This window comes from Salmo salar, chromosome 05 (genome assembly GCF_965601325.2).
Source record: "Salmo salar chromosome 05, fSalSal1, whole genome shotgun sequence".
Lineage (NCBI taxonomy): Eukaryota > Metazoa > Chordata > Actinopteri > Salmoniformes > Salmonidae > Salmo > Salmo salar.
The window spans coordinates 26,174,278-26,193,532 of NC_138295.1; the positions used below are offsets into that span (position 1 = coordinate 26,174,278).

The 19,255-nt window shown below is 43.2% G+C and overlaps 1 protein-coding gene across 1 annotated transcript in view; it reads right to left on the reverse strand.

The window, feature by feature from the left end:
* LOC106604547 (BTB/POZ domain-containing protein KCTD8) overlaps nucleotides 1–15,266 on the reverse strand; it is a 36,344-nt gene extending 21,078 nt beyond the window's left edge. The window contains exon 1 of the mRNA XM_082975114.1: nucleotides 14,066–15,266. Coding sequence (XP_082831240.1) covers nucleotides 14,066–14,888 — 823 coding nt within the window. The 5' untranslated portion in view covers nucleotides 14,889–15,266. The remainder of the gene's footprint in view (nucleotides 1–14,065) is intronic.
* Between the last annotated feature and the right edge of the window lie 3,989 nt (nucleotides 15,267–19,255).

Genomic DNA, 19,255 nt, shown 5'->3' on the forward strand with positions numbered 1-19,255 from the left:
TCTCCTAATCTTGCACACGGAACATTCCCATCTGTGTCCATTTTCATGGTCCAATAGAGTCCACAATGACTCTACTACTTGGTTATGACTACTTCAATTCCTGGTGTCTATCTGGACTTAAACGACAGGCAAAGTGGCTGCCGCCACCGTCATTATCTTTCAGGCGTGTTATCGGACAGCTTTCTGCCTAATTAATGAGACTTAGGCTGATAAAGACCACCGTAGTCGACTGGAATTTGCTTGATAAAAATCTCCAGCGCTTAAAGTTAGAATTTGATATTTCGTTTTTCAGCAAAATGGCAGCTCCGACACTTGTTTTGGTATGCAGCTGAGGGATGGGGCCATTATTGTTCTCTCTCTGTCAATACCATGGTATAAACTCTCCTATTGTTCTCTCACTCTCAGTACCATGGTATAAACTCTCCTATTGTTCTCTCGCTCTCAGTACCATGGTATAAACTCTCCTATTGTTCTCTCGCTCTCAGTACCATGGTATAAACTCTCCTATTGTTCTCTCGCTCTCAGTACCATGGTATAAACTCTCCTATTGTTCTCTCGCTCTCAGTACCATGGTATAAACTCTCCTATTGTTCTCTCGCTCTCAGTACCATGGTATAAACTCTCCTATTGTTCTCTCGCTATCAATACCATGGTATAAACTCTCCTATTGTTCTCTCGCTATCAATACCATGGTATAAACTCTCCTATTGTTCTCTCGCTATCAATACCATGGTATAAACTCTCCTATTGTTCTCTCTCTCTCTCTCTCTCTCTCTCTCTCTCTCTCTCTCTCAATACCATGGTAGAAAACTCTCCTGTTGTTCTCTCTCTCTCAATTCCATGGTATAAACGATCCTATTGTTCTCCTTCTCTCTTTCAAGGACAATTCCAAAGGACAGCAATAGCTAAGCAATTGAGCTGTTGGGAATTGGGATTATTTGTTTTGCATGGAGAATCAACTACCTGTCTCAGAGCCTACCCTGAATGCTTATCTAAATTAATGAAAGGGATTGCATGCCTTATTTAATTGAGAAACCGCATTGCCACACAAAGGAAAAACCCTGTAGGTTTGTTATCTACAGAAGACAGCCATATAATCTCATTCAACGATTAGGAGAATGCATCATTCACTTCGCAATGTTGATGAGCGTGGGAAATGGTGTGAAGTTTAGGGAGTGAGCAAACGGAAGAGAAAGCCAACTTCCCACCCGGTGGCCTGCCCGCCCGTCACCTGACCTCAGACCAAATCCATCATTTGGCCAGTCGTGCCAGGAGTCCCACCACATTTGTCATTGTCCCAGGGTTGCATCTGTGACATTTAAATGATTACCCTCTCAATCAATAACGGTTATGTTGAAGAATGTCACTGCATAAAACAACCTTCTCTGTCATGCCTCTAGGTCGGTGTTTGTTGGCGTTTTGCTTGGCTTGGCAGAAAGAAATGAGTATCATAATGAAATCTGCCTGCAAATCGTACTGTGTCACGACAGTTCTAGGATGCGCTCTGCAAAATGCTAATCAACTCAGACCATAAGGCCATAGATTAACATTTTGGTTTTCCGTTTGTCTTAAATCGACATAACAGTCCGAAATCACAGTTTGTAAGATGCTTTTAGACCCCAAAAGTAGTCTGCTGCCATGATGAACCCACGTCCCACACCATCATGATGAACCCAGGTCCCACACCATCATGATGAACCCACGCCATCATGATGAACCCACAACATCATGGTGAACCCAGGTCCCACACCATCATGATGAACCCAGGTCCCACACCATCATGATGAACCCAGGTCCCACACCATCATGATGAACCCACGTCCCACACCATCATGATGAACGCACGCCATCATGATGAACCCACGCCATCATGATGAACCCACGTCCCACGCCATCATGATGAACCCACGTCCCACACCATCATGATGAACGCACGCCATCATGATGAACCCACACCATCATGATGAACCCAGGTCCCACGCCATCATGATGAACCCACGTCCCACACCATCATGATGAACCCAGGTCCCACACCATCATGATGAACCCACGTCCCACACCATCATGATGAACCCACGTCCCACACCATCATGATGAACCCACGTCCCACACCATCATGATGAACCCAGGTCCCACGTCCCACACCATCATCATGAACCCACGTCCCACACCATCATCATGAACCCACATCCCACACCATCATGATGAACCCACGTCCCACACCATCATGATGAACCCAGGTCCCACACCATCATGATGAACCCACGTCCCACGCCATCATGATGAACCCATGTCCCACACCATCATGATGAACCCACGTCCCACACCATCATGATGAACCCACGTCCCACACCATCATGATGAACCCAGGTCCCACGCCATCATGATGAACCCACGTCCCACACCATCATGTTGAACCCACGCCATCATGATGAACCCACGCCATCATGATGAACCCACACCATCATGGTGAACCCACGTCCCACACCATCATGATGAACCCAGGTCCCACGCCATCATGATGAACCCACGTCCCGCACCATCATGATGAACCCATGTCCCACACCATCATGATGAACCCACGTCCCGCACCATCATGATGAACCCACGTCCCACGCCATCATGATGAACCCACGTCCCACGCCATCATGATGAACCCATGTCCCACACCATCATGATGAACCCACGTCCCGCACCATCATGATGAAACCACGTCCCACGCCATCATGATGAACCCACGTCCCACACCATCATGATGAAACCACGTCCCACGCCATCATAATGAACCCACGTCCCACGCCATCATGACGAACCCAAGTCCCACACCATCATGATGAACCCACGCCATCATGACGAACCCAAGTCCCACACCATCATGATGAACCCACATCCCACGCCATCATGATGAACCCAGGTCCCACACCATCATGATGAACCCAGGTCCCACACCATCATGATGAACCCATGTCCCACGCCATCATGATGAACCCAGGTCCCACACAATCATGATGAACCCAGGTCCCACACCATCATGATGAACCCACGCCCCACGCCATCATGATGAACCCAGGTCCCACACCATCATGATGAACCCAGGTCCCACACCATCATGATGAACCCACGCCCCACGCCATCATGATGAACCCACGTCCCACACCATCATGATGAACCCACGTCCCACACCATCATGATGACCCCACGTCCCACACCATCATGATGAACCCACGTCCCACACCATCATGATGACCCCACGTCCCACACCATCATGATGAACCCACGTCCCACACCATCATGATGAACCCACGTCCCACACCATCATGATGAACCCATGTCCCACACCATCATGATGAACCCACGTCCCACACCATCATGATGAACCCATGTCCCACACCATCATGATGAACCCACGTCCCACACCATCATGATGAACCCAGGCCCCACACCATCAATAGTGTAGATGCAGCTATGCACCAAATAAAATCTGGAGATATGTGGTGCTTATCTTTTCCATTCATTTGGGGATGGAGCATATAGCTGAATCAACACATGGCCTGGAACGTTGGCTTATCTCAACATGTTTAAGGTCTGAAAACATCTGGTGCGTCATTTCTCCTTTAACTGACAATGCATCTCTGATGTGAGGGAATCATTTTTTCTTCTTGTTGGAACTTTGCTAGCAGACTCTTCAGGACTATGAATCAAACAATAACTCTAACCACCCAAACTGTATTGAAAAGAAATGTGTTGAAGACATATCAATGATCAAATGTAGGGCATCAATATAGCTGAAGAACATAGGCCTAATGCGCAGTATATATTTGAGAACAGATTTGAGAACTGTTCGCAGTGTGCAGTATATGTAGGGCTGTAGATAACAATGGGCTGTGATAGGGACCGACTAGGGGTTTCCACTCCCTGTATGTCCCTGGCAAAGATGTTTACCTCCTTAGAAGTAATTGAACATGATGATTTGTTGAGCAAAAGTGTGCGTGTGTGCGCGTGTGTGTGTTCGCACGTGCAAGATCTCTGTGAGATACCAGCTAGTGTATGAGAAAAATCTACAACCAACTAAACTAGAGCTAGACTAGAAGGTTCTGTCTGCAAAAAGATGATCCTAAGATAATTGCCTTTAAAATTCCAATGAGGGTTTGAATGGTGTCAGCTATTTTTATCTATTATTATTTTGACCTTAATAACATCAATTGGGGTATTTAGAGTACTATATAGGTAGAGAACATAGAACAGAACGAGGCTATGTCAATTGCTAAATGTTGACAAAAATGCAGATAGAACCAAGCTCTTGAAAAGCCTATGGGTTTTATCTAAAAATACAATGTCAAGAATAGGTTTACATTATGCTGGAGCATGGAACATGATTCAAAAGAAAACAATATGGCACAATATTGCAATACTGCACACAAAATATTGCACAATTTCACATATGTATTCTAGTTTATTGCCAACGTTTCTGTCTATTGACCTTCTTCGGACCAGAGACATTGGCAATCAATATTTTTGGTCTGAGAAACAAATTGTGAAATTGCTAAACCATAACAGCATGTATAATGTATTAATGCATGGTAAGGGACATGGTAAGGGGCATGGTAAGGTGCATGGAAATGGACATGGTAAGGGGCATGGTAAGGTGCATGGTGAGGGGCATGGTAAGGGGCATGGTGAGGGACATGGTAAGGGGCATGGTAAGGTGCATGGTAAGGTGCATGGAAAGAGGCATGGTAAGGTGCATGGTGAGGGGCATGGTAAGGTGTTGCAGTCTGGTTCAAGAATAAAGGTTACAAGTCTATAATGCCTGAGTTGGGATGGATGATTCAGTGACGGAAAAAGATTTCTCATTGAATGCTTTCAAGTCTGGTAAATGCTAAACTTAATGGTTTGGAAAATGTAAAGCTTTTAAAGCGATACTGCGATATTCTGGCAATTAAGCTTTTCTACTTACCTAGACTCATATGAACTCTTGGATACTATTTGTATGTCTCTGGGTGCAGTATGAAGGAAGGTAGAGGTAGTTACACAAGGCAATGCTGACTAGTGTTAGCGAATGGACGTCTACAGGTACAGTGGGGTAAACTAGAGGCTAGGTTGACAGAATCTCGCAGTATCTCTTTAACATGGTTACATGGAGCTGTTCGACATCATGGTCAATGCTTCCTAGTTTAATTTTACGTTTAGTGTACAAAACATTAAGAACACCTGTCTTTCCACATAGAATGACCAGGTGAAAGCTATGATCCCTTATTGATGTCACTCGTTAAATCCACTCCAATCAGAGTAGATGAAGGGGAGGAGACAGGTTAAAGAAGGATTTTTAAGCCTTGAGACAATTGAGACATGGATTGTGTATGTGGGCCATTCAAAGGGTGAATGGGCAAGACAAAATATTTAAATGCCTTTGAACAGGGTACGGTAGTAGGTGTGTCAAGAACTGCAATGCTGCTGGGTTTTTCACACTCAACAATTTCAAGTCTGTATCACGAGTGGTCCACCACCCAAAGGACATCCAGCCAACTTGACACAACTGTGGAAACATTGGAGTCAACATGGGCCAGCATCCCTATGGGATGCTTTCAACACCTTGTAGAGTCATTTCCCCAATGAATTGAGGCTGTTCTGATGGCAAAGTGTGGGGTGCAACTCAATATTAGGAAGGTGTCCTTAATGTTTTGTATGCTCAGTATATGTCTTAGACAATATTGTCTCTCTTGTCATTTAAGACTTTTTCATGCCATTAAATGTCAAGCTGGAAATTGACCTATCGCCACCTTTTCGATAAATTATCTATACAGAGCAAGGTTAGAGCTAATACAGTGCATTAGGAAAGTATTCAGACTCCTTGACCTTTTCCATGTTTTCTTATGTTACAGCCTTATTCTAAAATGGATTAAATCGTTTTTTCCCTCTCATCAATCTACACACACCCCATAATGATGACTTAAAAACAGGTTTTTAGAAATGTTGGCAAAGTATTCAGACCCTTTACTCAGTACTTTGTTGAAGAACCTTTGCCAGCGTTTACAGCCTCAAGTCTTCTTGGGTATAATGCTACAAGCTTGGCACACCTGTATTTGGGAAGTTTTTCCCATTCTTCTCTGCAGATCCTCTCAAGCTCTGTCAGGTTGGATGGGGAGCGTCGCTATTTTCAAGTCTCTCCAGAGATGTTAGCTTGGGTTCAAGTCCAGGCTCTGGCTGGAACACTCAAGGACATTCAGAGACCTGTCCCGAAGCCACTTCTGCGTTGTCTTGGCTGTTTACTTAGGGTCGTCGTCCTATTGGAAGGTGAAGATTCGCCCCAGTCTGAGGTCCTGAGCGCTCTAGAGCAGGTTTTCATCAAGGATCTCTCTGTTATTCGCTCTGTTCATCTTTCCATCGATCCTACCTAATCTCCCAGTCCCTGCCGCTGAAAAACATCCCCACAGCATGATGCTGCCACCACCATGGTTCACCGTAGGGATGCTGCCAGGTTTCCTCCAGACATGAAGCTTGGCATTCAGGCCAAATAGTTCAATCTTGTTTTCATCAGATCAGAGAATCTTGTTTCTCATTGTTTGAGAGTCTTAACCCTTGTGTTGTCTTAAGGGTAAAAAATGACTCGCTACTATGTTTAACAGCAGAGAAAACCCCCTAAATGATATTTTATCAACTTTAAATTTGATGACTTTACTAGAGTGACCCCAACATTAGAAAAAGTGAAACATCGCCTTTGTTCATATTTCCATGAAAGCTGTATACCACCAGGGTACAAAGATTGTCTTAGAGTCATTTTTGACACAGCAGTTATAAAAACATTTACACACCACAAAAAACACAAAGACACACACACACACACACACACACACACACACACACACACACACACACACACACACACACACACACACACACACACACACACACACACACACACACACACACACACACACACACACACACACACACACACAATGAGAAATGTAGATTATGTGTGCTACTGATTGAACTCAGCCAGCAGCTCCTGAAGAGGAAGATCACAATGGTTGGCACAGTTAGAAAGAACAAGCCTGAGCTCCCCCCTGCACTCCTCGCAACAAGATGGAGAGAGGCCTTCTCATCAAAGTTTGCCTTCACCCCCACCACCACTCTAGTTTCTTTCTCAAGAATGTGGTCCTCCTGAGCACACTGCTCAAAACAGTTGAGATCAGTGATCGTGAGGACAGGAAGCCAGCCATCATCCTGGACTACAACCAAATCAAAAGAGGCGTGGACAACCTGGACCAGGTGTTTGGAACTTACAGCTGCAGGAGGATGACTGCCCGCTGGCCCCTGGTCATCTTTCATAACATCATTGATGTGTCCTCATACAATGCCTTTGTGATATGGAACAAGCTCAACCCTACCTGGATGCCTGATAAGCAGGACAAGAGGAGGGCATTCCTGGAACAGCTAGGAAAGGCGCGTGTAACCCCACACATTCAAAGGGAGTGCCTCCCCCACACAGCAGCATCTGCAGCGCTTGTGAAAGCTGTTCAGGGGGCTGAATCTTGTCCTGATCCACCTGAGGCTGCAGCTGGTGCAGGCTAGAGGGGGCGATGCCAATTCTGCCCCCCAAAGAAGGCCTGTAAAACAAGTACTATGAGCTGCACATGTCAGAAATACATCTGCAAAGTCCATGCACACACACTTGCATATTGTCCTACATGTGCTAATTAGAGTTGATTGATTTATGTTCTTCATGCTTTTGTTTTGTCTTATTCTTATTTATTGTTGTTGTTTATACACCTTGTGGGTGGGGGCAATGGTTCAAAAAATGGGAGAAGAATTGTATTTTGTAGTTGAATTCCTCATTGTACAGTATATAAGAATATATCACTATGTAGCCAAAAATGTTGAAGACTGTTATTGTTTCCCTTCAATAAACTGCATTCATAACTACTTTCTGCACATTTCTGCTACTTTCTTAGTCTATACAAGTGCTATCTCTTGCTAATAAAATGTATGTTTACACCTATGCCGTACCTTTAGCAATAATAATAATAATAAACCTCTACTTTAGTAAAGAAAACAATTATGCCAGGTGTGTTGTAATAAAAACGAGTGGTGTCCACTAATTAAATGCAGTATTTCTGCATTGTGAAGAGGGAAAACCCAGATATTCCCAAAGTTTGTGATGAATGACAGGTTGTTTCTTCATGCAAAATAGATTTGGGGTTTAAAATTCAAATTCTGCTTCATTTTAGGGGTTTAGTGAAGGCTGATAATTTTTCCCCTTAAGACAAGGGGAGTATACAGAATGGGTTAATGTGCCTTTTGGCAAACTCCAAGTGGGCTGTCATGGTCTGTCATGTGCCTTTTACTGAGGAGTGGCTTCCGTCTGGCCACTACCATAAAGGCCTGATTGGTGGAGTGCTGCAGAGATGGTTGTCCTGCTGGAAGGTTCCCCCATCTCCACAGAGAAACTCTAGAGCTCTGTCAGAGTGACCATCAGGTTCTTGGTCACTTCCCTGACCAAGGCCCTTCTCCCCCGATTGCTCAGTTTGGCCGGGCGGCCAGCTTTAGGAAGAGTCTTGGTGGTTCCAAACTTCTTCCATTTAAGAATGATAGAGGCCACTGTGTTCTTGGTGACCTTCAGTTCTACACAAATGTTTTGGTACCATTCCCCAGATCTGTGCCTCGACACAATCCTGTCTCGGAGGTCTACGGACAATTCCTTCGACCTCATGGCTTGGTTGTTGCTCTGACATGCACTGTCAACTGTAGGACATTATATAGACAGGTGTGTGTGCCTTTCCAAATCATGTCCAATCAATTGAATTTACCACAGGTGGACTCCAATCAAGTTACAGAAACATCTCAAGGATGATCAATGGAAACAGGATGCACCTGAGCTCAATTTTGAGTGGCATAGAAAATAGTCTGAATACTTATGTAAATAAGATATCTCCGTTTTTTTTGTTTAATAAATGTGCAAACATTTCAAAAAACCTGTTTTCGGGTTGTCATATTATATGTAGATTAATGAGTTTCTTTTTTTATTGAATACATTTTAGAATAAGGCTGCAACGTAAGAAGATGTGGAAAAAGTCAAGGGGTCTGAATACTTTCCGAATGTACTATATATCTGTGTTGAATTGGATATTGTAGTATAGAATACATTGGAAGCATAAATATGGTATATTCATCATGTGCTAACAAACAATGTGCCTGCTCCCAAAAAAATGTACATGGTTAATATAATATAAATATAATATAAATGACTAATTTTTATTATGTTATTGTTGTAATTGAATATACTGTAACATGCCATTATGGTACCTATAGGCTTATCTAGCGTTTCCTTGTCATGAAAAGCGTATCAAATGATCTTTAGAACAACAGCAGAATGCAATTAAAACACATGTTGAGGAGTTAGCCGATCTTTAAGCATAATAGCAGCTCAATGCTTATACTGTATTCAACAGGGGGAAAAAATCTGCTTGTTATGGCAGTGATGTTCCAACATCGTACAGGAATAAAAGCTTGATCCCTCATAAATATCAATACAATTCCATGTTGCAGAGAAGCTAATGAATTATGCAAGACCCAAGCAGGATCACACAGACGGATGAGCTTCAGCGGAGAGAAGTGAGAAGTGTGTACAACAATGCCAACACGTCCACCGGGAGGAGGAAAAGTTTAGATGAAAATAACCCAATCGAAATAGCCTCCTCAACCTCTGAGCCAGACAGGCATTTGTCAGCGGCTACCATTGACCTTGAATTTCACGGATGTCACCGCAGCACTTTTGCTTCGTCACCCCATCCATTACCCCCCTGCATATTCACACCGTCTAGCACTTTCAAAAGTGTTAAACAGTACCATGTGCCTTCACAGGGAGTGGGGTAAGATGCATTGATATGTCAGATATGTCGCCCCCCACCAATGGAGTGTTCTCGCATACTCTACATCTGTTATGTTGGCATCTGTACTTCCTTCAAAATAAAACACCTCCCATGGAAGATTTTTAGACGATGCCTCTGAGCCCTCTCTGCCATATCTTGGCATGATAGAGCTAATTTTCACAAGCCTATCTTTTTATTGAATGTTAGCACCGGTTTGGACTCATTCCCCATTGGTCTATTTCAAGTATTTTACTCCATAAAAAAAATCTAACTGTGTTTTATGTTGTAGATGTCGTTGATCTTGTACTGACTCCATTGCTTAAAAAGGAATCCAAATAATATCTTGGTGGTGTATTAATAAAACTGAAATATATTCTGTGCTTGTTCAAGCCTACCCTCTCTCCTGTCAAAGCCTTCACGTCCAAAGGGACTCAGCCCCGAATTCTTCGTTACCAGCAGGGACATGTGACCGGGAGAGTGAAAAAGGGTGACAAGTCAGGGAACAAAATGTCTGGAACTGTATACGGTCAATATATAGACTGGCCATTTTGTCTTCATTAACACCTGTGCAGGCATAGAAACACACATGATGCAGACTCAAAGACACATACATACACACAAACACACACACACCCCTCTTTGTCATGATTTATTTGTATTGATTAGACTGTTCCAATCTAGATTTGACTGACCTTTTGCACTTCCTTGGCTGTTTCCCCCCCCCATTTCATTCCCTATTCCCCAGACACACCTCGCACCTCACCCCCAGACACACCTCAAATTTTTCCTATGTTGCCTTATATCCTGGAATTAAAATAGATTTTTTGGGGGTTTGTATCACTTGATTTACACAACATGCATAACACTTTGAAGATACATATTTTGTTTTGTGAAACAAACAAGAAATAAGACAAAAAAATACAGTTACAGCAATTACAGCTGCAAATCTCTTGGGGTATGTCTCTATAAGCTTGGCACATCTAGCCACTGGGATTTTTGCCCATTCTTCAAGGCAAAACTGCTCCAGCTCCTTCAAGTTGGATGGTTTCTGCTGGTGTACAGCAATCTTTAAGTCATACCACAGTTTCTCAACTGGATTGAGGTCTGGGCTTTGACTAGGCCATTCCAAGACATTTAAATGTTTCCCCTTAAACCACTCGAGTGTTTCTTTAGCAGTATGCTTAGGGTCATTGTCCTGCTGGAAGGTGAACCTCTGTCCCAGTCTCAAATCTCTGGAAGACTGAAACAGGTTTCCCTCAAGAATTTCCCTGTATTTCAAGCCATCCATCATTTCTTCAAATCTGATCAGTTTCCCAGTCCCTGCCGATGAAACACATCCCCACAGCATGATGCTGCCACCACCATGCTTCACTGTGGGGATGGTATTCTCGGGGTCATGAGAGGTGTTGGGTTTACACCAGACATAGCATTTTCCTTGATGGCCAAAAAGCTCAATTTTAGTCTCATCTGACCTTTGTACCTTCTTCCATATGGTTGGGTAGTCTCCCACATGCCTTTTGGCGAACGCCAAACATGTTTGCTTATTTTTTTTCTTTAAGCATTGGCTTTTTTTCTGGCCACTCTGCCGTAAAGTCCAGCTCTGTGGAGTATACAGCTTAAAGTGGTCCTATGGACAGATACTCCAATGTCCGCTGTGGAGCTTTGTAGCTCCTTCAGGGTTATCTTTGGTTTCTTTGTTGCCTCTCTGATTAATGCCCTCCTTGCCTGGTCTGTGAGTTTTGGTGGGCAGCCCTCTCTTGGCAGGTTTGTTGTGGTGCCATATTCTTTCAATTTTTTAACAATGGCTTTAATGGTGTTCCGTGGGATGATCAAAGTTTCATATATGTTTTATAACCTAACACTGATTTGTACTTCTCCACAACTTTGTCCCTGACCTATTTGGAGAGCTCCTTGGTCTTCATGGTGCCGCTTGCTTGGTGGTGCCCCTTGCTTAGTGGTGTTGCAGACTCTGGCGCATTTCAGAACAGGTGTATATATACACTGAGATCATGTGACAGATCATGTGACACTTAAGTAAAGTCCACCTGCGTGCAATCTAACTAATTACGTGACTTCTGAAGGTAATTGGTTGCACCAGATCATATTTAAGGGCTTCATAGCAAAGGGGGTGAATACATATGCACGCACCATTTTTCAGTTTTTTTATTATTTTTTTAAAATCAAGTACTTTTTTTAATTTCACTTCACCAACTTGGACTATTTTGTTTATGTCCATTATATGAAATCCAAATAAAAATCAATTTAAATTACAGGTTGTAATGCAACAAAATAGGAAAAACTCCAAGGGGGATGAATACTTTTACAAGGCACTGTAACTATTCAGACCCTTTGCATCCTGTTTCCATTGATCATTCTTGAGATGTTTCTACGACTTGATTGGAGTCCACCTGTGGTAAATTAAATTGATTGGAAATGATTTGGAAAGGCACCCACCTGTCTATATAAGGTCCCACAGTTGACAATGCATGTCAGAGCAAAAAACCAAGCCATGAGGTCGAAGGAATTGTCCATAGAGCTCTGAGACAGGATTGTGTCGAGGCACAGATCTTGGGAAGGGTACCAAAACATTTCTGCAGCATTGTAGGTCCCCAAGAACACATTCGCCTCCATAATTCTTAAATGGAAAAGTTTGGAACCACCAAGACTCTTCAAAGAGATGGCCGCAGTCAGGGAGGTGACCATGAACCCGATGGTCACTCTGACAGAGCTCCAGAGTTCCTCTGTGGAGATGGGAGAACCTTCCAGAAGGACAACCATCTCTGCAGCACTCCACCAATCATGCCTTTATGGTTGAGTGGCCAGACAGAAGCCACTCCTCAGTAAAAGGCACATGACAGCCTGCTTGAAGTTTGCCAAAAGGCACCTAAAGGACTCTCAGATCATGAGAAACAAGATTCTCTGGTCTAATGAAACCAAGATTGAACTCTTTGGCCTGAATGCCAAGCATCATGTCTGGAGGAAGCCTGGCACCATCCCTATAGTGAAGCATGGTGGTGGTGGCAGCATCATACTGTGGGGATGTTTTCTAGTGGCAGGGAGTGAGAAACTAGTCAGGATCAAGGGAAAGATGAACGGAGCAAAGTGCAGAGAGATCCTTGATGAAAACCTGCTCCAGAGCTCTCAGGACCTCAGACTGGGGCAAAGATTCACTTTCCAACAGGACAATGACCCTTAGCACACAGCCAAGACAACGCAGGAGTGGCTTCGGGACAAGTCTCTGAATGTCATTGAGTGGCCCAGCCAGAACCAGGACTTGAACCCAATCGAACATTCCTGGAGAGACCTGAAAGTAACTATGCAGCCACGCTCCCCATCCAACGTGACATAGCTTGAGGGGATTTGCAGAGAAGAATGGGAGAATCTCCCCAAATACAGGTGTGCCAAGCTTGTAACGTCATACCCAAGAAGACTTGAGGCTGTCAAATTGCTGCCAAAGGCGCTTCAAAAAAGTACTGATTATAAGGTCTGAATTCTTATGTAAATGTGATATTTCAGTTTAAAATGTCTAATAGATTTGCAGAAATTTCAAAAATAAATGTTTTGCTTTGTCATGGGGTATTGTGTGTAGATTGATGAGGAGAAAACAGTAACTATTTAATCAATTTCAGAATAAGGTAGTAACGTACCAAAATGTGGAAAAGGTCAAGGGGTCTGAATACTTTCCAAATGCACTGTATCTACAGCCCTTCAATCATTCTTCTTACAATGAAACTGTATGTTACTCTCACACACCTTTCCCTTTAATCTATTCTCTCTTTTACCTACCAGCTGTGATTTGGAAAACATTTCCAACTGATGAGAGAAACAGGGAGGGTGGGGCAGTCCCACATTCTTTACGTAATTTATGAGCTTTATTGAAGAGATAGAACAGTGTTTGAAAGACGGGGAAGGGTGAGTCAAAGGGCAGTGGGCCCGGATTCAAACCCATGCTGACTCTAGCATCCATGTTTGCCGGGGTCAGCGGCCATCATTGCTGGACCACACAGGAAGGGTATTCTCAAGGAAAGTGATGAAGCTGGTAATTGGATTACTTTGAACCACAGAGAGAGGCAATTTGTTCAATCTTTCCAAATGTAAAGAAAAATGTTACACAATACTTATAAAACCTGAGAAAACATGTTGGACCCACCTATCCAATATGTATGTTACTGAATGGGTGAGAAGTCACTTACTGAAGAAGATGTACTCCGTATAGCTGCTCCAGATTTTGTCGTCCCTGTACTGGTTGACAAAAGCGGCTGTTCCCGTGGAGTTACACGCCACCATTGTAAAGCCCACCTCAGAAAGCCGGTCAAATGCCTGCTCCAGGTAGGTGAACTTGAGGTAAAACCGCGAAGTGTACTTCTCCGGCGGCCTGTCGGGGTCCCGGCTCTCGTTCAGTGTTTCCCCAAACACCTCTTTGGCCAGGGCGATGCGTCCGCACACCATGATCCGTGCCACTCGTCGGAACTTGGCGTCAGCTTGGTTGTCTCGCACTGTAGTGTAGGAGCCCCTGTAGCCGATGGTGATGAACCCTGACCTCTTGTCTGAGGAAGTCGAGGTTCGACCTGTAGGGTACTCGCTGCTTTGCGAGCTCTCCTCGATGTCGCTGTGGCAGCCCTCATCGTTCATGGAGCCCTGCTTGGAACCTACGCGGGGCCCCAGGAGGCGCAGCAGCTCGCCCAGCTGGAAGTGCTCAGCCTCCCGCTGCAGACGCTCGCGCTCGGGAAAGTGGTCGGGCAGCACCAGCTGGCGGTCTCGCAGGAAGTCCAGCACGTAACGGAACAGGAAGCCATCGCGGTCGATGAAGAATCGACCTCGGCTGTCCCTCGGCAGCTCCCGCGGTGGGCACCGGGCGAACATGGCGTGCAGGGTGGTGTCGGGCACACTGACCAGGGTAGAGCGCTTGGTGACGTACACCTGGCCACCCACATTTAGCTCCACCACCTCTGGGGTCGGGGGCGGGGACGGGGCGGACACCTCGCTGATGGGCAGAATGGTTTCCTTCATGGCCATGGTCCCGTAGTTCCACCGGGTTATAGAGAGAAATCAAACACCTCCCCTTCCAAACTCATTAAGGTATAGATCCTCTCAAACAAGCTCAGTGAAGAGCAAGAGAAGAAAAAGGTCCCAATAGAATCAGCAGTGGTCACCAAGGAGTTCACAGCATAGCCGGTGCTGAAGTTTGAAAGAGACAGAGGACTACATCCCTGCTGTTAGAATTAGCTGAGGAGAGAGAGAGAGAGAGAGAGAGAGAGAGAGAGAGAGAGAGAGAGAGAGAGAGAGAGAGAGAAGATGGAGACAGAGTATCCGTTCCCCCAGCCACTGTCACCTCACTAATGGAGCGAGCAAATGCCAGGAGAGAGCGATAGGAGAAAAAACTCCCTCTGAGCGACTCCCAGCATCATTTGTCCAGAGTCTGGGGGAAACCATGATGACATAATCCTCTGTGTGAAAGGGGAGGTGTTGCAGTTCCAGCCTTTTAAAGGGGCAGTATTATAAATATTTATACAATACAATATTCCCTAACTTCATCTACCCTTAAAGTCTGAAGATGATCTGGAAACAAAAAGTATATAAAAAAAACATTATAAACAGATACAAACATTCAGACATTAATGAATCCCAGCATTTTAGAATGTTGATTAGTGTCAATGGCAAATTGACATATGTTTACATATTTCACTTAATTTAAAGTGTTTTTTTTTTAACAAAGGCGCCAATGTATTAAACAACCCTATCTCCTACACAATATGTATTTTTGGTTGATTGGAAATGCACCAATACTGTAGTAGTGGCAAATATCCAACAAACATTTCCATATTTCAACAGCGCCATCTGTTGGAATGCTGCAAAACATTTAACAGAAACCCATGATCTAAAATGTTCTATATCTAATTACTGCAAACATGATTACGAGGTCTTGTTTTGGCCTTACAAATAACATGAATATTTTGAAATGTAGAAATGTTTAACAAAATCGTCATCATTGATATTGTTGAGGAGACGATCTGAATATGAACAGTAGACAACAGGGGTTCGTATTCATTACGTTTTGCAACAGAATCAGCGTAATGAAGTAATGAATACACCCTGATAGACACACACCCAAAATAAATGATGAGGTGTAGGCCTATATAAACACACTAATCACAACAACAAAAATCCTGTAGCTCTGTGAAGATATTTGTGTATTTATGTACGTCTATTCAAAGATAATCCAATCGTCCCCCAAGCACTTACTGATCCAAATAATTAGCTCAATCAAACATATTCCCAAAACTTTTCTGACTATACCATTCTAGCTGACATCCCTGAAGCAAAAAAATACCACGGTTCTGCACAGATGCTGAAAGGTCATTGAGCACAATGACACGTTACAAGGCTACGCCGTTAATCAACGTCAGGTTACCAGCAGCCTCTTGTCTCAAAGGTGTAAAGTACCTATCACTATCACTGGGAACAGCCGACAACTAACAGCAAACACCTTGTCTTTCCAATCTCCACAGGCCTCTTGATTGAATGAGCTTCCAAGGTTATTAAACCTTCAATATCCTCATGCGATCAGTAAACTTTCCCCAATCTACTTGGATGTAGAGCATCCTTGAATGTGCTTACCGCGCTGGAGAAGGTCCAAAGCAGCTGTTTTTATCTCAATATTTAATCATTTCTTGGTAACAATGAAGTACTTTACTGTGATTGTTTTCAATTAAAATGGTCAAAAAGAAACCAAATTAGCTTCTTAACAAAGAGCAATTTCTCAAACAATAATTGGTTTGTTTGTGGAAGGGAAACAAAACATTTGCTGTTATTGATAGAGAGCAGTGGTTGGAACCAAAATAATTTTCCTTTTGTTTAGTTCTGAACAGAACCATTATTTGGGGGGTTCTGTTCCATTGTTCTGACCTGCAAAAGAAAGTTCTGAACGCTTTGAACCAAAAAAAGTACTAGTTTATATTGTTATTTTCTCTTCCTTTTTAAACTTCTGAAATCATCATTTTTTATTTATTTAGCTCTACATTTAATTACTTCACCAAACAGTGTGGATAGAGCAGCTTGCTATGGAGCGCACTAGAGCTAGCTAGCTAACACACTTGTGTGTGCAGAGCAGCACCAGAATTAAAAACACATCTTACCTTTTTGTAGTTAATAAATCCAATGTGAAATGTGATGACTACAGAATCCTTAACTAGCATTGAAAAAGTTTATGCATTATTCTCTAATTAAACATTTCTGAATCATGCTTGTAAAGTTGAGAGGCTACAGTAGTTTATGCTTCGGAGGATGGGGGGGTAGAGCAGGTAGCCTACATGCGCACACACTGGCAGGAAGACACTGGAAGATGTTTCTGAGTGACAGAGAGAGGGCTTTGCATAGGCGCTCTGTTGTGTTTTTTTTGTGGGACTGAAAAAAAGGCCCGGGACGTAAAAGCGCTTCCCAGGCTTTTAAAATACGGTTCTGTTCCAGAACAGAATAGATCCCTTTCGTTCCCGGTTCTGATTCTGAATATTTCGTTATTTTCCGGTTTCCTGTTGTGTTCCCTGAACCGGTTCCAATCCCTGGTAGAGGTTGGGAACTTTTGGTCTGTTAACTAATTTACCACATGGCGATGTCACCATGGAAGGCCAAAACTCCATCCCACCAAAACAGGCTGAAATTTCAGGCGTCTTTTCAAACAGCTCTTACACTAAAATGGCATTATCATTATTTTCACAATTTCACTGAATACTCATAGTGTGGAAAGATATATAAAACACAGGGAAATCACATTTTTGAATGCACTGGGCCTTTCATTTATGTCTAATGACCCATGATGCTTTGCTGCACTGGGTCATAGCCAACGTGCTGCCTCTGCAGAAACTCTGGGCGTGTTTGAGTGGTAATCCGAAAGCAACCGACTGTAGATGAAAGTCAATGAATGAAGTCAGGAGAGGTGCATCTGCAACAGCTGAAAGTCGGACACTAATGTGGTGTTTCAAAGACAACGCTCAGATCAGAATGGCAGTGTTGCCACTGTTAATCAAAGTTTTTCTTTATAATGTTGAAATAAACATGGCTCTAACCTTCATATCACACATTCACAAACTGAAATCATATGTGTGTTCAACATACAATCAATTACTGAGAGCTCCAAATATCACATGAATTTGTATATAGCCTATCCACTGTATAGTCTACATAAAATTGGTTCCTGTTTCAGTCATGTCTTTGGTCACGTTCACCAGGGGTGTCATACACCCCAAATCTGTAAATTGGAGAATTTTGCATTTTTCAAGGACCTAAAACTGATTTATCCTGCAATCTAGAACCATAACCGTAATCACAATTATTTAACTTATTAGGACATGTAACACCTTCATCGGCATTCCAGCAGTGTATTTGATTTGCGCATGTGCGCAGCCGAGCGAGCCTCCATCTTTAGTACCGGTGAAGTGAGTTCGGAACAACTGAATGTATGAGTCTTATGCATTCCTGTGTGGTCCCGTGTGGCTCAGTTGGTAGAACATGGCGTTTGCAACGCCAGGGTTGAGGGTTCGATTCCCACGGGGGACCAGTACGGGGGGGAAAAATTGTGGAATGTATGGATTCACTACTGTAAGTCGCTCTGGATAAGAGCGTCTGCTAAATGACGTAAATGTAATTATACTACACCGATTCAGAAACCCAAAAGTTTTCACACACAAACTTTATATGTCCGAACTCAAATATCAAATATGCTTACCAAAAATAACATGGTCACTGTGGTATAACTTTCATTTTGATTGGTGATTTTCTGCATTTATCAGAGTGCCATCGGGTAGCCCTATTTCAGATGTGTCCATGTAAACAGGATTATTAGGGAATTCGTTTATTAGGGAAAGCATGTAAACGTTTTAATCGAACTATTATATTAATCTGATTATCCACAATAATCACTTTATTGTGTACATGTAACTGTACTCAATACGTATGCAGGTTGCTTAGGATTCAAACCTTCACAAGCAGCCCAATTCCTGATTGTGATTTGTACCGCATACAATGTAAAGTATTGGATTCTTTACACCACACTAAGACATTATCCCATTCCACTACCCTTATCAAGCTTTTTTTCTTAAATGAAAGCTAGCTTTGCTTTTGTACATACCATCAGGCTTGATTGAGTGAGCTGTTTGTATTGTAGCAATGTGGTACCTGCCTGTATTTCCTTAACTTTTTGAGAAGAAGAAAAAAAAAAGCCTAGAGCCTGTCTGCATTCCTGATTTCTGTAACTGCTAGCTTACCTGTGTAATATTGACATAAGCTTAGAAACACTTTTTATCAATTGCTGTGCTGATCAATGGGCAGTTCATTACCTCTGTGAAATGAATATAAAGTCTAACATTCTGTTTGTGTTTGTATTTATA